The sequence below is a fragment of the Convolutriloba macropyga genome, chromosome 11 (assembly GCF_964194025.1).
Source record: "Convolutriloba macropyga chromosome 11, txConMacr16.3, whole genome shotgun sequence".
NCBI lineage: Eukaryota > Metazoa > Xenacoelomorpha > Acoela > Convolutidae > Convolutriloba > Convolutriloba macropyga.
In genome coordinates, this window is record NC_134478.1 from 28430771 (window position 1) to 28450742 (window position 19972).

The following is a 19972-nucleotide window of genomic DNA, read 5'->3' on the forward strand; positions in this document are numbered from 1 at the left end:
GAAGGTCAAAGTTGAAAGGCGTTTTTTTATTTTAGTTTTCTCTAAAAATTTGGGGTACCATATTCAATCAGAGCCATTAAAACAAATTTAGTGACAAAATATTAACTTCTGAAATTAGAAAAATCTTTGTCGTTTAACAATTTTTTTTCATTTTTTTCTTGTCAATTCTTCTATATTAAAGAAAAAATTCAACGATTTTTTCTTGTTTTTAGCTCTTTTTTTGACTTTATATAACCCTATTTATTCAACCCGATTTTGGTTTAACCCAATTTTGATTTATTTAAACCGATAAAAATTTTCATATAAATACTGAATTAATCCCATCATACAATGGAAAAAATTTGGGATTTTTGAATTAAAATCAACACTACCCTCTAAGAGTTGCAAAATAATGTCTGTTTTTTTTTCTACGATGGATGCGTCAATTAAAAGTACAAAATTGACTGGAGAAAAAAGCCTGCCCCCTCTTTAATTTCCGTTCAATCAAACTGCTCTTTGTTCAAGAGCCATAATATAATTAGTTGTTAATTTTTTTCGCGAAATAAGGGAGGCCATTTTTTATGAAACATTTATCAAAAAAATTGATAAATTATTTTTATCAAAATTTTATCAAAATTGTTTTCTAATGTTTTCTAAGTCAAAATGTTTCCTTTTAATGCTGTTGCTGTCAAATACAACTATTGAAATTATCTAGACAGCATTACGGAGGTAAAAGAGAGAAATCCAGATCAAAAAAAGGAAGACATTTTGTCATTTTTTCAGTTTTTCTAAAAAAAATTGGGGAACCAAATCCAAACATAACCATTAAACAGACTTAGTGACAAAATGTCAATTTCTGAAATAAAAACAGAGAAGAAGAGAAAAACTTTTTACGAAAGAGAAGAAGTTCGACAAAGATTAACATGTTTGCCCCTTTTTGTCCTGTCATTTCTTCAATTTTAAATAAAAAATTTAATAAACTTTAACTTTTTCTTTTGGCGTACTTATTTGGGATCTTTTCTGCTAGCGCCCCCCCCCCCCCAGCCTTATATAGCCGATAAATTTGCACCCCCCAAAATCTAAGTTTTCGCGAATTGTAAGAGCCATATTTGCAATTCATTGAAACAAGTGTCTATAGGTAGATTGAAAGCACTTTTAGATTCGTTTCCTTAAAAAAGTTTTATTAAAAATTCAAGCCCTTATTGTAGCCGATAACACCAAAAATGATCTAATACAGAAATTTTTATTGATGCTTACGTTATATGCAACAAATTTTGGTTGAATACGTAATACTTTCAAACTATAGCTGTGCTAGCTTTTAGTAAATGCTTTTAGTTTGCATATTGCTCATATATGTTCACGTATAAGATTACTTAGCTTTAACAATATGTTTACACATTTATAAATGGGGGGTGCCTAACTAAGCGGGGGGGGGGGGGGGTGCTAGCAGAAAAGATCCCTTATTTGATCCAATACAGATTTTAATATAAAACTGAAAAAATCTCTTTATTTATAAAGAGAACTTTTTATCGTTGGTAAGTTTGGTCAACCGGGGTGAACAATAACAGGCGCTGGCTGGTGAGGTGGGAATGAGTGCTGAACTGGATGACGTGTCTCGTGCACTCTTCAATGGTCAGATTCCAGCCATCTGGAGGAAGCTGGCTCCGGCTACCCTCAAAACTCTCGCCAATTGGATGCTGCATTTCCTCAGAAGACATGAGCAGTACATGAAATGGGTAACTGCTGTTTTTTGTGATGAGATTTGAGAAATCTAAGAGTCGGTTGATTGAGAATATGAGTCAACAAGGTTAACGAAAAGCTTTGGTTAATTCAACCGCACTTTAGTAACAACTGATCAGATTTTAAGAAAAAGATGACAGGAGTGGGATTCGAACCCACGCACACATTCGTGTACCAGAATTCTCAGATTTGAGAAACTCTTGAGTCTGGCGCCTTAGACCGCTCGGCCATCCTGCCTGGAGCAGTTCAATCAGCTCCCGTATTGGTAATTGTTATTACGCCCAATATTATTAATTGGTGACGTGAAAATTGCGCAGCAATACAATTTTTATTCTCGTCGTGGAGTTTCAATCAAAAAGGATCTAAATTGCATCGGGGCGTTTTCTTTTTTAGAACCTTTACAATTTTCCTAGTCAACTGGAGACACGTAACGTTTCATATCCAAGATCAATTAATGGCAGGTCCCAGATACGTTTAAACGAGGCTCCTTGGACATATATTCTGTTTTCAGAGAAAAGATCAAGACTCTTATGGCCTGGACAAAGTGTTTTTTTTTAAATAGAATTTTAGTTTGCAAAATTTTAGTGAATTTCAGAGCATTGACAGTATTTGTGACTGTTTTTATGATGAAATGTTTATTATTATTATTTTACCATTTTTGCGCTTGACACCGTTTTCCGACATATGTTCTATTAAATTTTCAGTTTTTGACTGTATTTGTCATTCTTTTGTCGTATGACATATTCTTAAAAATGACAAATATGAATTGCGTCACATAGAGATTTAAATTAATCCAATTTATCTTTTCAGTTGGTACTATTTATGATGATTCAGCTTTTGGTTTTCAAAAATATCAAGTTTTTGAACTTCTGTCTTGTTTTCTTTCTATCAATCTGAAACTTCAAGTTAAGCCACTGAACGGGCGCATCAATGTGGGTAGAAATGGGTTACAAGATCAAATGTCAAAGTCGAGCTTACCCATTTGCCTTCAATCAAAATATAACTGAAAAGAGAAAAACCCGATGCATTCCATGCGTGAAAGGTATTGCAAAAAATGTTGAATACATCCATTTGGTTCAAAATCGCTTTTCTTGGAACTCCGGCGTTTGTTTTCAACGATTGCCTCCACTTTGATACGTAGTAGAGTCCTACCTAACTTACATTAACTTCCGACATATTTTTTTAAATCGAATTATTAATTTTCAACTGTATTTGTCATTCTTTTGTCGGATGAAATTATTCTGAATAATGACAAGTCTATATCATATCGAGCATATCATAGAGAATTAAATTAATCTGATTTATTTTTTCGGTCGGCAGTATTCATGATGATTCAGCCTTTAATTTTCCAAATTTGTCTTGTTTTTTTTTGCTATCAATCTGGAATTTTGTTTTTTTTAATGACTGGTCATTATCACCTTTTATCTGAGGCAAGTATTAATCACTCCATGAGTTTTTTTCTCCACTGAATGTTTTTCATGATTATGACTCTGTGTTTTATAGAAAATTTTTGGGTTTTTAATGGGCTTCAGTAAATGTGGTTCTGTTTGTTATCTTTTCATATGGTTCCTTTAAAAAGAGAACATAAATGTTCGATTGAGGCGCAATTGATTATGTATCAGTTAATAGCTAATGGTTTTAATGGCTTTAAACTCTTTCCTACATTCTTTCTGAGTTTTACTTATCTTTGTTGTTCTCTAGTCTTTTTAATTATGGCATGACAGGCGCCATTGGCTTCCTAGGGAGAAGAAATTGAGTCTATTCAGTTCTTTTTGTTGAAAATTGATGATTGTCATAACTTTTAAAACTATTTGGTTTGAAAAACATTGGATTTCTGAACTGTGCCCCCTTTCGGATAAATTTGTCGATTTGGTATCTAGTTTCATTATGTACAGCTCCCATCTGTTTTTAGTGAACTACAAGTTCTTTTTTATTATTCAGATTTTTGACATTTTGTTTTTATTACTAAGTATTTTAAAAGAATAGATATTCAGTTTTGTAGGCAATTAATGTTTGTTATTTTTGTTTTGTTGCTTGTCTTTGTTTCTCCTAGTCTCTTTAACTTCAAATCTCATCGGCCATCTAATGCAGCAAAAATTTTTTCGTTTACTTGTTTGACTTGTTTACAACGATTTTTTTACTCTTACAACATATTTTCGAACAGTGTGAATTTTTGAGTTTTCTATCTCTTCATCATTTGTCAGATAATCAAGTCAAAAATGTGGATCATTATGTACAAATGCACATTACCTAGCCTCCTGGTTATTTCTACCTTCTCACCACGGGTATGCCATAGATCAATGACGGGGAGCCAGCAGTGATGTGGTTGTCTGGTCTGCACATTCCAGAGTCATACTTGACAGCACTTGTTCAGGCCACATGCAGGAAGAATGGCTGGCCCCTGGACAGGTCCACTCTCTACACTCAAGTCACCCACTGGGCAGATGCAGACGAAGTCACTGAAAGGGCACATCAAGGTGGGTAGCAATGGAATTAGTTTTTTTTTAATTCAATTAATATATGGCTTGGTAAGATAATGTTGGTCGACTTTATTAACTCATTGACATGCCATTAGTTATCAGTTCAGTCATTATCCAAGTTTGGAGTCACAGCAACTCTCGGATTATTGGCCCCTCGTCACTCTGATGATAATTTATTTTGCGAATCAAAACCCCCACAACCGGGTTTTCAATTGGATTAGTAGAACTTACACAATCGGGTTTTCAGGCGGAATAATAAAACCCACACAATCTGATTTTCAATTGGGATACTCTTAACTGGTGGGATAAAGATTCAAAGATTTGCTCGCGGAGATCAAATGTCAAGATTGAGCTTTTGCAATTGCCTTCAATCAAAATATAACCGAAAAGAGAAAAATCCGAAGCATCAAATGTGTGAAATGTATTGCAAATAATTGTTGAATAAATCAATTTGGTTCCAATGGCTTTTCTTGGAAATCCGGGGGTTATTTTCAACAATCGCCTCCATTTTAGTACCTAGTAGAGTCTTGCCTAGTAGAGCTTTACCTTAGCAAAGACTTGCCCTCTAGGCTGTACTCGATATTATACTACACAATTTGCACAGAAACCTTAGTTCAGATTGGTTAATAAATTGATCACAAAATAAATTCCATTGCAGAATTTCCTCCTTTTTTGCAATAGGGATTGTTGAAAGGATCCAATCCGGCTACTTGAAATCAACAACTTTAATCCTGGTAAGAAGTTCCGTTTCCAAACAGTATTTCGGTTGAATCAAGTCTCTTTTACAACCAAAATAGTCAGTAGCGGACTTTAAGTTTCCAAAAGGCGCCTCTATTCATCTGAAACGCAAATGAAATGATAGGCAAAGGAAATAAGGTTTAAACGGTCATTAAGTTGTTGTTTTTGGCTGGAATATCAATTGTTTTATGTTTTGCGACTAGGCTGTTTTGTGTCTGGTCTGTACTTGGAGGGTGCTGCGTGGGATAAGAACAACAGCTGCCTCATCAAACAGAGACCAAAGGAACTCATCGTGGACCTGCCCATTCTCAAGGTCATCCCAATAGAAGCTCACAAACTCAAACTTCAGGTTAGTTTATTTTAGCATTTACTGTTTATAGTTGCCCTGTAGCAAAGTTTGTAGCAATTGTATTGGCCCTGCTAGTGTAAAGGTGATTATTTTTTAGGATTTTCTCTTTAATTGCCAAATTGGAGCTGGAGCGCAAAATTAGTTTTATATAGAAAGAAAGAAACTTAACAAAAGCTATAAATTGCAACAAAATGGTGTATTGTTGAATATATAAAAGGGATATTTAAGAGATTAATAAAATTTAACAAATGTTTGTTTTCTGCTTTTATGTTTTATACTGTTGTTTTTGATTTTTTTATACTGTTCTCTCGCTTGAGTTTCTGTACCAATGAGTCGATCAATCGATGTCTTCTGACCTTGCATGACATATTCTATATTTTCCCGACACCTAACATCCTTTTCTCCTAATAACATACTTTAAGAATCAATTGTGTGGACTTTAATCGCCGGAAGCGTGAATTTCAGTTAGCACAGTTTAAAATTTAAATAGTCAAATCTTTTGAATGTACCTACTTTAAGAGTGCGAATTAGACTTACGCCATTTGGTGAGTAAATTTCACGTTTTAGGCGAGCGATATCCAATTTTTTATTGCTGATGCTTAAATGGTTCATTCGCGAACGTAAGTGTTTTTCACTACGGTTAATATGAATACATGTATAAACACCGGCCGTGATCTATACGTACATTTGAGTGCAAATTTTCACGGCTTTGCTGTCCTCGCTTGTCAAGTAGACAGTAGAGTGCAAGTGTCTCAGGATTTTATTCACTGAAACTGATTAGCAGACATATAATCATGGTGTGATCATCGATTTGTACAGTTTGATTGAATCCATCCCCCTAGTCCAAGTCAACACCCCCAGTCCCCCAACCGAACTCTTCGCCTCATTCGACCCGTAACCCTACACACTTGAACCCCGCGTACTTGCCATCTCCCTCCCCTCAATTAAGCTGAAGATAACTTCCCTAGGCTGCAGCTAGCTACTAACTACCAAGCCAATCATCCGATAGTTGTTTGAGAAGAATTCAACTGACGTTAAACTGTTATGCTTTTAACCGCTCGTAAACAATGTCGGTACAAAATTACATTTTAATGCAATTTTTGGACTGGTAATTTTCTGTCAACAAAAGTAGAATAAGCTGTTGAAGCCTGCGGGCTTTAAATTGCCCTGCAATGGTCGTAGAGGTTTATTAATGTCCGTGTCCGGACAAAACAGTCCCAGGCAAAACAGTCCCAGACAAAACAGTCCCAAATTGCAAAATATTCCCAGACTAAACAGTCCCAGACAAAATAGTCCCAAGAAACCAGACAAAACAGTCCCAGACAAAATAGTCCCAAATAAAATGTACCTAATGCCATTATACCCAATGTACTTTGAAATGTTCGTTCAATAATCCGACAACAAATTAGCAGTCGCTATTACCCGTATGTTTTAACATACTTAATGGCCATGGCCATGCCTCAGCGGCCCATGGGACTTGATATGAAACTATCACAACCGAACATGGGATTAAATTATCCGCTTGTTAAATCATACGTGTAAAAGCTATTATAATGGCTTTGGGACTATTTTGTCTGGGACTGTTTTGTCTGGTTTCTTGGGACTATTTTGTCTGGGACTGTTTTGTCTGGGAATATTTTGCTATTTGGGACTGTTTTGTCCGGGACTGTTTTGTCTGGGACTGTTTTGTCTGTTCACCAGTAATGTCTAATGGTAGATTTTGTATCTTAGGGTAGAAAAATCTTACCCTCGTGCTTTATTTAGAGGGGTCTATTTTGGAAGTTTTTTTCCCATTTTTTTCTTTGATCACGCTCCCACTAGTGGATTCGCAACGATGTTACCCTGGAATTCGTAAAATTGGTGATCATATACATCGCTCAAAAATTTAAATTGATTTTAAAAAATTTCGAAGTTTTATTGACTTTTTTTCTATGCGATCATAATAAAAAACAGAAAACCAAATGATCAGTATGGGTGAAAATTATTGATCCAAATTCATGAAAAAAAATAAAAGTTGTTTTTTGACCATGTTCTTAATGAAAACAAAAAAGGCCTTACTATACTCTGTTCCAGTGCTCATTTATTACTATTTTACTATTGGAGTATCAGTTCTGTTTTACCATATATGGTAAAACAGTACTGACACTCCAATAGTAAAATAGTAATAATATTAAAATAAATAGTAGTACAAATAATAATAATCTTACTAATATATTAGTAAGGATCGGGTATAGCTTTCTCAATAGGGTCGATTAAATCATATTTCGAAATGTGCTTGTGTTTATATGGGTGTGATCTATTTCAGAACACATTCCGCACCCCAGTGTATACAACTTCTCAGAGAAGGAATGCGATGGGGGTGGGTCTTGTGTTCGAGGCTGACCTGGCTACCACTGAACACATCTCACATTGGACTCTTCAGGGAGTCTGTCTGGTCTTGAACACGGATTAGTCCAGTTATACTCCTTAACATTCCACAACAGTCAAGAGCAATACTGGTTTCAACAAATTAATGTACAGATTACTAGAAAACTTTGCATATTGAAAGAACGATATGAAACAAAGACATTGAATATATCAGTCACCTTAAATTAGTCGTTCAGCAGAAGGCTGTATAATTGTTTCTCAGAGCGAACATGAAAAGTCATTCTTTTCATATTTGCTCATCAAATCTTGTAAAAAAAATGATATAAATCTGGTGTATAAATTGTACTCTATGAAAACCTGAAAAAGTTCTACCATAAATGTAAATATATCCATAATTCAAATCATATATCACCACTTTACATTAACAGAAGTTCGAAGTTATCTGAAGGCAAGTCTGTTCAGACCAGCGAGTTTAGTAACAAAAAACACTCGCACTGCATGCTCGATTATGACACAGGAGTCTACAATAGAGAACTTTATCACTCAGTGCCTAATTAAAAGTGCAATTATTTTATGAATCGTAAAATTGTGCATTTGAGGATGCTTTGCAGCGTTGAAACTACTATTTGGTCAACAACTCGAAGAGAAAATTTTATTGTTTCCCAAATTATATCAATTTGTACTTGTTACCAACCATCCAACCAAATATAATTCAATTTAACTGCCATTGTACAAAAAAAATTATTAGCCTGCCTAAAATATTTATCTTGTAAAATTGGGCAAGGTTTTTCGAGGAAAATATTTAATGAACTTTTTCTACTGCTAAAACTTTCATTTTCGACTTTTCCGCGAGGCCAGAGGTTCAGTTAATTAATGCAAGCTTGGATATTTTCTGGTGTCCTCCGGCTGCAGTTTTCCAGCGGAAGCAAGTTTTGTTCAAGAATTCAACATTTACATTTTCTTCAAACAAGCGATTTGATCTAAATATTAACGCTCTACGTTCTCAAACAGAAGTCAATGCTCCAAAAAGGTATTCTCTGGTATTTACAAATTATTCTCTGGTGATGTAAAAGGCATTCTGTTGCAATGTACAAGGTATTCTCTGTTGTGAAGGCCAATCATTAATAATTTCCTCAGAAGTTGCAAGAAAGCAACGTACGTAGTCTTGGGGAACAGATCAGTCACAGAAGACGTTCTTTCAACTACGATGTGTATTGTGGAACAAACACTGAATGTGAGACCGTTGACTCCCGTAAGTTCAGACGTTAATGACCTAGAAGCACTGACCTCCAATCACTTCTTGCTTGGCAACAAAAATGATTGCTTACCATACCTACCATGCGCAGAAGAATTTGTCGATCATCGAAATCTCTTTCGACAAACTCAAGCCTATGCAAACCTCATTTCGGACAGATTTCGAAAAGATTATCTGCGAACGTTGAACAACTGCAAAAGTGGCCATCTACAACTAACGAACCTCTTACAGAAGACGATCTCGTTTGGTTGATCGAAGACAGTGACAAGCGAGGATTTTATGATCTGGGTCGAGGCAAGGAGACCATCGAAGGGTCCGACGGAGTGATTCGATCAGCGAAAGTTCGAACGAACGATGGAGTTTACAAGAGACCAGTGGTGAAGCAGACTCCTGTGTTACCAAACAAGAAAGATGTTTTCGTGATGGAAAACAGTGCCGGAGATGTGAAGGCCAATCATTAATAATTTCCTAAAACATTTATTTTTTTTTCAAGTTTGTGTCGACATACTTTCTTTCTAAATTTAACACATTTGTAAAAGGGTAAAAAGATCCCCCAAACGTGCTAACAAGCTGACCGGGTTAAAGTCTTAGCAAAACAAGGTCACTAAAACCGCTGTATACCAAAATTGCGGTTTACACCTGGTAACAAAAAAGTGTTAGTTTGACTTTTCTAAAAAATCGCAGCTGCTGCCACTTATACAGAGGTGAAGGTACAGAACTAAGTCTCGTGAAACTCCGCATAGGTCGGATTCCACACACTTCAAAGCTCAATAAAAGTAAGCTTGTGTGTGTCGCAGATTACTGTGAAGAATCAGATAATTATGCCTGAGCTTTGCTGTGATCACAGAAACCGGGTTCAGTTTTCTGGAAAAATAAAAAAAAAGTAGTTCTAGTTTGTGCAGAACCCAGAGATTTTAGTTGAATTCAGGTTGGCTTTGAAAGAACTACGAAAACTATTTTCACAGCGAAATCCAGTCTGCCTAACCGTTCAACCTAACTTGAGCAGTAAAAAACTGTGTCTTGCTAACGTGAAACTTGTAATTTATCTTATCATCGATTTGGTCTTGAGAGTTTGAGTAACTTGAGAGAAAGGAAAATAAAGAACTTTCGGTTGCTGAACGTAATGTTGACAAAGTTCCTCCTCTTTGACCAGACGAACGACTTAGAATCAGTTTGTTGAAGGTAATAGACGGTGAAAGATAGATTTTCAGTCCACAGACTTGAGTTTTCAAAACCAAAAAGCAAGATGCTAGGTCGTCTCTATGGCCTCGCCCCAGTGACTAACGAAGAACCTCTGTTTTGACCAATAATTCAAGTCCGCTTAGGGCAGAAGACGGGTTCTCCGCTGTGAACTGTGTTCTGTTCTGAAACTGAATTCACCCGCTTAGATTCGTTTGTAAATATAAACAGTGAGCAACCTATAGGGACACAAATTTTGGTTTTGAATAGCCCCGAATAGATTTATTGCGTTATTAACTAAAATTCAAAAAAATATTTGATTAGTTGATTGGAAATTACTGAGTAGTTCCAGTAATCGATTTTATTATTCAGCAAAGCTGAACGATTAATTATTTGGACTAACAAAACAACGTTTTGATTCGACGGTAATTTACAGTATAGCGTATATGAAGCTACAAAAGCGAACTGCAAACCTAAACATCCCCACAGCTTGTAAACCGCTAGTAACGAATTGGGCGGTATAAAACTTTCCTTGTCATTGAAAGGAAAGCAGCGGTTACATTTGGTCCGCCGACCTGGACAGTGGAATAAAAATCGCTTTCTAATCTCGAACAAAACAAACGGCCAACGAGACAATTTGAGTTGCACAGTCGAACAACTTTAAGGTATCAACTTTACCGAAAACAAAACCACGGGACAGAAAAGCGTCAAACTTCGACGTCAAAATAAACAAATTGTGACTCGGCCACGTAGTCACATCAAACTCGAGAGACAAATCAAGCACTGCTTAAAGCAGATTGAGTTGAAGGAGAAAGAAGGCTACGAAGTGCTCAAAAATAAGGATCGGCCGAGCAAAGTTAAAACAGCATATAGTCAGATTTTGCAATTTGATATTAGCCTTGAGAAGCTATTTGACAAGAGAGCTGATATCTTTAACAATTTGGATTTCTGCCGACGACACAAAATCCGACAACGCAAATTTTTCATCAACCGAGAAGCTGATTGGTTGCCATATATTCACAGTCAGGCAAAGATGGAGAATCAGCGGAATCAGACCCATCTCCAAAGCAAGGTTCCAGAGCCAAATGATAAAGTTCTGAGGTCTATGGGAGAAACTTCACAAAGAGCGGGCACGACAACTATCGAGTCAATTTTGACCAAGAAAGCTTAATTAAATCCAGATCTCCTAGCGGCGAGCGTTCCAAACTCAACCGTTTACCGGACTGGTTTGAGCGCAATGTACCGAGCAGCAGTAGTCAGCTGCCAAAGTTGAAGTTAAATTCTTTTGACGGAAATCCACTCGAGTGGCCGGAATAGTCAATCATGTTTGTCGCAACAGTTCATAACCGTGCCATACCTAACTCGGAGAAAATGCGCCACTTGAAAACATTGCTGACTGGCAAAGCAAGAGCGGCTGTAGCAAGTATGGGCCACTCCAGAAACCTATATGGTGAAGCCTGGGCTTTGTTGGAACGGAGGTTTGGCCGACCTTACCTAATTGTTGAAGCACAATTCAATACTTTGCGAAATCGACAGGCAATCCGAATGCTTGATTCAAAAGCTTTTGTCAATTATTCAACAACCATCAGTAACGTAGTCAGTGTTCTGAAGCACCACAAATATGAAGGGGACTTGCGATCTAACGCAACACGGCAAATTGCGATTGAAAAGTTGCCACCTAATCTGAAGGAGAAATGATGGTTCTATGTAGATGAAAACAATGAGGACCGACTTAGTCTCTATATCCTAGAAAACTGGTTATAAAGAATATCTTTCGTTTACGAAAGCATGTCATAGCCCCCAGGGGAACGTAAGGAGGATCATCGACGGAAAGCGAACAAAACTAAGCAGTTCTCTGAATCTTTGAATTTTAGTGCGAGTTCAAACGTAAAGGGAGCCCAGGCAGCGAATAGCGATCACTGCCCATTAGCCGATGGAACGCACAAAATTTGGAACTGGTCTTTATTTAAGAACATGAACGTTTATGATTGTTATGCACATATGAGGAAGAAACGCTTATATTACGGATGTTTGGGAAAAGGACATGCAATCAAAGATTGTAAAGTCAACGCTTGTGGTATAAATGGATGTATTAAAAACACAGCCGATTGCTTAACTCAGAAAACCAAATGGACGAGGGCAATCACGCACTCAACGTAAGCGCAGCAACAATCAGTCAAAGTAACGAAGTTACGAGCTTTCTTCAGATAGTTCCAGTCTCGATTCAGAATGGCAGCGACAGGTTAAACACATATGCTTTCCTCGATAGTGGATCCACTTTATCATTCATCGACCAAAGCGTTGATGAGAAGTTTTGAGCCAAAGGCACCGATTTTACGGTAAACATAGCCGGCATGCACGGAACGAAATATTTGAAGACAGAAATGGTGTCCATCAGAATAAAAGGACCGCATTCAAAAATACATTCGATCAAAGCGTTTGTACACCCGTCAGTTTCATTGGGAACCACAAACTAGGACTACAACTAGCTGAAGCAAAGCTTCAACCACGTGAATGTTTTCCCGAACAAAACGTTCAATTTGATGGACGTCGGCATCATTCTCGGTCAAGATGCTTACGAGCAACAGAGACTACTGGACTACAGGAGAGGAACACGAAGTGAACTTCCAACAGAGTTAGGATGGGTAGTCAGTGGACCCATGACGGACAAAAGAAGAGAAAATCTTGGTCATTTCGCCTTCACAGAAGATGTTAAAGCGGCTGAGAATATCCAAAAATGGTGGGACATAGAAACCTATGCTTCCAGATTTTACGTCGTTAGTCAGTCAAATAAGGAGCTGCAGGCACAAAAGATGCTAGAGAGTACGACAAAGTTTACAGGCGAGTGGTACGAAGTGGGAATGCTTTGGAGTGAACCAGAGCCCAACCTGCCGAAGAACTACAGCTCAGCCTTGGGTCAGCTTCACTCACTGGAGCGACGATTCCAAAGGGGACGGAAACTTAAAAGTTTGTATCAACACTCAATAGATACAGACATAAAGAAGCGATTCGTAAAGATATTGGACGAGTCAGAAGCGAAAATCACCTTCGGGAAAGAATGGTACTTGCCACACCATCCAGCGCTCAACCCGAACAAGCCTGGCAAAATGAGACGTGTTTGCATTGCTGCATCAAAGTAAAAAGGGATATGCCTAAACGACAAGCTACCAGCAGGACCTGATCTACTGCATGGTTTGATTGGCACGATTTTCAGATTTCGTGACAGACCAGTGGCCTTAACAGCAGATATCGAATCAATGTTTCTACAAGTGCAAAATCTCGAGCAGGATAGAAGTTGCTTATGGGTTCTATGGCGCCTAAGAAATAATGAACCTGTTGGAATATATGAATATCAGCGTGTTTGGAGCTAAGAGTTCTTTAACTTACGCAAACTATGCTCTCAAACGAGGGGAACTGGATAACGAAGAAATGTATCCAATTGCAGCAAAAGCAAGACAAAAATAATTTTACATGGACGATTTCATCAAATCAGTAGAAGAGGCAATCGAAGCCTTCGGTCAGTTGCGACATCTTCATTCGCAGCATGGATTTCAACTTACAAAGTGGATAAATAACAGCCACGAGGTTTGCAAGGCAATCCCAGTCGACTTGAAATCAATCAGCAATACGAAACAAGTAGAGATTGACCCCGACCCGGAGGGATCTTAAGTGCTTGGACTACAATGGACGGTTACTGATGATAGTCTTCAAGCGCGCCGAGATACGAACAAGGTAATTGAAGCCCCTATAAACCAGAAGGAGATTCGGCCACTGGTATCTTTAGTATTCGACCTGATCGGATTGCTTGCTCCGTTCAGTGTTCACATGAGACGACTTCTGAAATGCATCTGGACTAAGAATGGGCAACATTGGTACAATGAAGTGGAGCCTGGTGAAGAAGCACAATTCCTTAAGTGGAAGGACCAAATTCCAATTGTAGCTGAAACAAGCATTGATAGAAGATACTTCATTGCGGCAAGGGACAAAACTGTGTTTACTGACATATCTGAAGACACAATGTGTGCAATGGCCTATCTATGATCCCAAAGGATTACTCAGCCGACAAAACATTTGTGATTGGAAAACGCAGAGTAGCACCGATGAGGCATCTTTCAATACCACAACTTGAATTGCAAGCGGTAGTCATGGCTGTACGATTGAAGAAGCAGATAGTCAAGGAAAACGAAATGAAGATACAATGTTGCAGTTTTTGGTCGGACTCAACAACAGTACTGCAGTGGATACACAAATTCCATCGTAAACAACAAGTGTTTGTGGCCAATCGAGAGGTTGAGATATTGGATACACTGATGTTTCACAGCGGAGACATGTTAGCGGTATCAACAATCCAGCGGATATTGGCACGAGAGCGATCAACAATGAAGAATTCAGGAGGAGTGAGTGGCTCATTTGGCCGGAGTTGTTAAAACGACCACAGAGTGAATGGCCGTAGCAAGTCAACCTTGTCTTTGCTTCAAATGAAGAGAACAATCCCTCATCAGTCTTCATGACACAGGTTGAAGAAAAGAAAGTGGTTATTCAGTGGGAAGGATTTAATAATTTGATCCAATAACAGACTAGTAAATACAATGGCACACGTACGGCGGGCATTCAGCAAATACAAACCAGCAACACTTTTTATTAGTGTTGAAGAAAAGGAAAAAGCAAAAGCAATCATCTTCAAGTTACTACAGCAAGAACAGTTCGCTGCAGAGATGAAATCTGTAAAAGTTGAAAAAGAAATCCCAAAAAGCAGCAAATTCCTACAATTCTCACCGTTCTTGGATGAGGAAGGACTTATTTGTGCCAAAGGCAGAATAAGTAAAGGTCAATTGGACTTCAACGCAGATCATCCAATATTGTTACATTGGAAACATCATGCAGTTGAATTGTTCTTGCGAAACGAGCACAAGAACAATCAACACGAAGGCACAGAGCATGTCAGAAACATTGTTCAGCAGAAGATGTGGATCCTAGGCATACGCAACGCCTTGCGATCAATCAAGAACAAATGTGTTACCTGCAGAAAAAGCAGAGCACAAACGATAACACCAGTAATGGCCGATCTACCCGTAGAACGTTTAGATGCTTCAACCGCCTTTACAAGTGTTGGAGTCGAATACTTTGGCCCTTTCACTGTGAATATTGGGCGAAGAAACGAAAAGCGACGGTGTTGTCTGTTCACATGTCTAACTGTGAGAGTGGTGCACATAGAAGGGGTACCCAAATTAGGCACGGATAGCTGTCTTATTGCGATCATACGGTTTATAGCACAAAGAGGCAAACCCACAATCATCAGCAACAACGGTACAAACTTTGTTGATGCTGAACAAGAGTTTGCAGAGTACGTTGCTGCATGGAACAGAGAAGGGATCGAGAAACATCTAATTCAAAAAGGAATCAGATGGAAGTTCGACCAATTCGCAGACCCCAAATTGGAGGGGTATGATCAGAATTTGCAAGAAAGCAACGTATGTAGTCTTGGGGAACAGATCAGTCACAGAAGACGTTCTTTCAACTACTATGTGTATTGTGGAACAAACATTGAATGTGAGACCGTTGACTCCCGTAAGTTCAGATGTTATTGACCTAGAAGCACTGATCCCCAATCACTTCTTGCTTGGCAACAAAAATGATTGCTTACCATACCTACCATGCGCAAAAGAATTTGTCGATCATCGAAAGCTCTTTCGACAAACTCAAGCCTATGCAAACCTCATTTGGGACAAATATCGAAATGAGTATCTGCCAACGTTGAACAACTGCAAAAGTGGCCATAGACAGCGAACGAGCCCCTTACAGAAGGCGATCTCCTTTGGTTGATCGGAGACAGTGACAAGCGAGGATTTTATAATCTGGGTCGAGTCACGGAGACCATCGAAGGGTCCGACGGAGTGATTCGATCATCGAAAGTTCGAACGAACGATGGAGTTTTCAAGAGACCAGTGGTGAAGCTGACTCCTGTATTACCAAACAAGAAAGATGTTTTCGTGATGGAAAACAGGGCCGGAGATGTGAAGGCCAATCATTAATAATTTTCTAAAAAATTGATTTTTTTAAAACAAGTTTAGGTCGACATATTTTGTTTCTAAACTTAATACATTTGTAAACGCGTAAAAAGATCCCCCAAACGTGTTGTATACCAAAATTGCGATTTACACCAGGTAACAGAAAAATGTTAGTTTGTCTTTTCTAAAAAAAATTGCAGCTGCTGCCACTTATACAGAGGTGAAGGTGCAGAACTAAGTCTCGTGAAACTCCGCATAGGTCGGATTCCACACACTTCAAAGCTCAATAAAAGTAGGCTTGTGTGTGTTGCAGATTACTGTGAAGAATCAGATAATTATGCCTGAGCTTTGCTGTGATCACAGAAACCGGGTTCAGTTTTCTGGAAAAATAAAAAAAAGTAGTTCTAGTTTGTGCAGAACCCAGAGATTTTAGTTGAAGTCAGGTTGGCTTTGAAAGAACTACGAAAACTATTTTCACAGCAAAATCCAGTCTGCCTAACCGTTCAACCTAACTTGAGCAGTAAAAAACTGTGTCTTGCTAACGTGAAACTTGTAATTTATCTTATCATCGATTTGGTCTCGAGAGTTTGAGTAACTTGAGAGAAAGGAAAATAAAGAACTTTCGGTTGCTGAACGTAATGTTGACAAAGTTCCTCTTCTTTGACCAGACGAACGACTTATAATCAGTTTGCTGAAGGTAATAGACGGTGAAAGATAGATTTTCAGTCCACAGACATGAGTTTTCAAAACCAAAAAGCAAGATGCTAGGTCGTCTCTATGGCCTCGCCCCAATGACTAACGAAGAACCTCTGTTTTGACCAATAATTCAAGTCCGCTTAGGGCAGAAGACGGGTTCTCCTCTGTGAACTGTGTTCTGTTCTGAAACTGAATTCACCCGCTTAGATTCGTTTGTAAATATAAACAGTGAGCAACCTATAGGGGCACAAATTTTGGTTTTGAATAGCCCCGAATAGAATTATTGCGTTATTAACTAAAATTCAAAAAAATATTTGATTATTTGATTGGAAATTACTGAGTAGTTCCAGTAATCGATTTTATTATTCAGCAAAGCTGAACGATTAATTATTCGGACTAACAAAACAACGTTTTGATTCGACGGTAATTTACAGTGTAGCGTATATGAAGCTACAAAAGCGAACTGCAAACCTGAATTTGCCGACAGCGTGTGAACCGCTAATAACGAACTGGGCGGTATAAAACTTTCTTTGCCATTGATAGGAAAACAGCCGTTGCGTCAGGTATGTACAACGTATTCACTTCTGGTGATGTACAAGGTATTCTGTTGCAATATACAGGGTATTTGCTGGTATGTACGAGGTATTCTCTGGAGACGTACAAGGTATTTTGTTGCGATGTACAACGTATTCTGTTGTGATATACAATGTATTACCTGGTAATGTACAAGGTGTTGTGCTGCTTCCTCCAAATCTTAGGCATCTTGTCTCAGTATTGTTTCTTGAGTGTTCATGCGCTCTGGATCATAACACTCCTAATTCATTTCAGTAGATGTGTCCTCTGTTTCTATTTGTTGCCATCATCTGGATGACCATCACCTGTGTGCCAGATCCCCAGTTGCTGTGATCCCCCATCTACTAGGTCGGGCCTCTCTTTGTTGTCGGGGATTGAGCCCCATTCGGACTCACTGATGCTTACATCTCGAACTGCCATCACCCTACGTGTGTTGGCTACGTACACCAGGTATCTGTTGTTTCCTTAAGTGTAAACCACAAACATTCCTTCCATTGCCTTAGGTTCAAGTATTCTGACTCCCCAGTCCAATTTCCTCATGAAAACTGTGCAACCAAAAATAGATAATTTACTAACTGGAAGTTTAGATTTTATACAACGCGTGAGCTCTGCTACTCATGTTTCCTCTCCTCGTCTCACAACCATGTTTCTGATCCTCTCTGAGTGAAGAATTGCTGCTCCCTACATCATCTTGAAAAGTCCCGGGTCAATAAGCAGGCATCATGCCATCTCCAGCAGTTTCCTGTTGCGCCTCTCACTTAACCCAATCGGTTGTGGCGTCTCTGGTATGGTCTTTCATGTTGACTGCCTGTACATAAGCAGTACATCTTGAACTGTTTTGACTCAGACTCTTGGGCTTACCCACAATGAGAAAAAAATTCTTCAGGCTGTCTAGTGCTTCAGTTTTTGCCTTAAGCAAGTCCACAAACACAAACCTATTGTGGTGTTCTGCAAACACATTGAGGAACCAAAACCCTGGAACCCTGATAGTGACGCTACTCTGAAAAATCCCATCACATCTGTGATCAACCTCTTCAGCTTTTCTTCTATTTGGGACTCTGCCACTCTTGGTAGGGGATTCTTTGTTATCTTGGCCAATGCGCACACATTGCATACATCATCGAGCTGACGCACTGTCTCTGATGCATTGTTGACCAATTCCTCCTGATTCAAACAACTCAATCGTCTGTGCCACTGCCTTGCGCTGTCACGTTTCACTTTTTTGCAACTCATCTTGAATTCTAGAACGCTACAGGTAAGTAAAACAAATCGTTTTCTTGTTTTAGGGTTAGCCGAGTTCCCTTCTGAACTTTCATGCAGCTTTTTTTTCTCGAAAGTGAAGCTATATGCCCACTCCGTGCATCTTGAGGCTGATAGGAGGTATCGGGAATAGTCAACCAAACACAAGACTTTCTTGATTTTGCATTGGATTTCCCCTTTATTTGAGGGGATGCTGATCCTCACATAGCCTCTGCCCACGACTCTGGAAATCTCTCTTTTGGATTTTTGAGCAATGATGGAATGGGCACAAAGTCCAGGAACGCGTCGTTAGTTGCTACTATGTGATCTGCACAACCACTGTCCACTAGCATGCCTGCTGTCCACCACTGGGTAAGAGAGTAGCCCAGTATTCCTCGTCTGGTGTAGCCAATGTTGTATCCAATGCCACTGACTCATGATTGCCTCCATCCCTTTGTCTCTTGCATGCCTGTATAATTGACCCTTCTCACCTCACTTGCTGCATTGTGTTTTCCCGTTTCTCCTGCAGTCCTTGGCGAAGTGTCCGGGGATCCCACAGACACAGCAGTTTCCTCTCTTGGGTCCCTTGTTAAAGTCAGGGTTGACTGCCAATGCCACTGCACCACTTTGTCCATTGGTTCTCTTTGCTGTGCTTTCATTGAAAATGTGCGTCCTTTTCCTCAACTCTGTTAATTTCGCTGCCGGGTTGAAGTTTTCCCGTATAATAAAACTTTCCTACCCAATTGGCAGGCCATTTCTTACTTTCTTATCTCATTCCAGATTGGAAAGTCTTGTGCCTTGCCTGTGCAGATTAGCAGCTTCACTGTCTTTTGTTCAATCTTAGTTTGAGCTGGCAGAACGTTTGTAAACAAAAGGACTAAGGAGAAAAGGATTTTCACTGTCAACAACAATATAGTATTTTTTAGAAATTAGTTTTTTGACTTAGAGAGTTTCTGAGCCCATAACCTGTTGGGATATGGGTTTTCGCAAGCAGAACAAAATGAGTTTTGCAACTAAGTAGAAAAACTAATTTCTCAAAAATTAGACAATAACAAAATTGATATTTTACAGTAGAATTTAGAAATTTACCGGAGATATCTGATTATTAGATCTCGAAGATTTGATTTCGAGGATGAAAAAATGCTCAATAATCAGCTTAATATATATATATATATATATATATATATATATATATATTTATATATATATATATATATATATATATATATATATATATAAAGATATATAAATTTATATTTATATATGTATATATATATATATATATATATATATATATATACATAAATATATATAAATATAAATATATATATATATGTATTTATATATATATGTGTATATGTATAGGTAC

At 38.3% G+C, this 19972-nt stretch overlaps 2 protein-coding genes and 1 non-coding gene across 3 annotated transcripts in view; 2 read left to right on the forward strand and 1 right to left on the reverse strand.

Moving 5' to 3' along the window:
• Positions 1-8067, forward strand: part of LOC142349087 (dynein axonemal heavy chain 10-like) — a 213736-nt gene extending 205669 nt beyond the window's left edge. The window contains exons 74-77 of the mRNA XM_075400499.1: positions 1548-1715; positions 4016-4196; positions 5141-5286; positions 7592-8067. Coding sequence (XP_075256614.1) covers positions 1548-1715; positions 4016-4196; positions 5141-5286; positions 7592-7738 — 642 coding nt within the window. The 3' untranslated portion in view covers positions 7739-8067. The remainder of the gene's footprint in view (positions 1-1547; positions 1716-4015; positions 4197-5140; positions 5287-7591) is intronic.
• Trnal-caa (transfer RNA leucine (anticodon CAA)) lies at positions 1854-1956 on the reverse strand. The gene is given in 2 exon segments: positions 1854-1899; positions 1919-1956. It is a non-coding gene; the product is annotated as a tRNA-Leu (tRNA).
• A 7077-nt stretch (positions 8068-15144) lies between the features above and the next one.
• LOC142349088 (uncharacterized) lies at positions 15145-16119 on the forward strand. The gene is made up of 2 exons (XM_075400500.1): positions 15145-15655; positions 15890-16119. Exons 1-2 carry the CDS (start codon positions 15145-15147, stop codon positions 16117-16119), a joined length of 741 nt encoding a protein of 246 aa, XP_075256615.1.
• The last annotated feature ends 3853 nt before the right edge of the window (positions 16120-19972 follow it).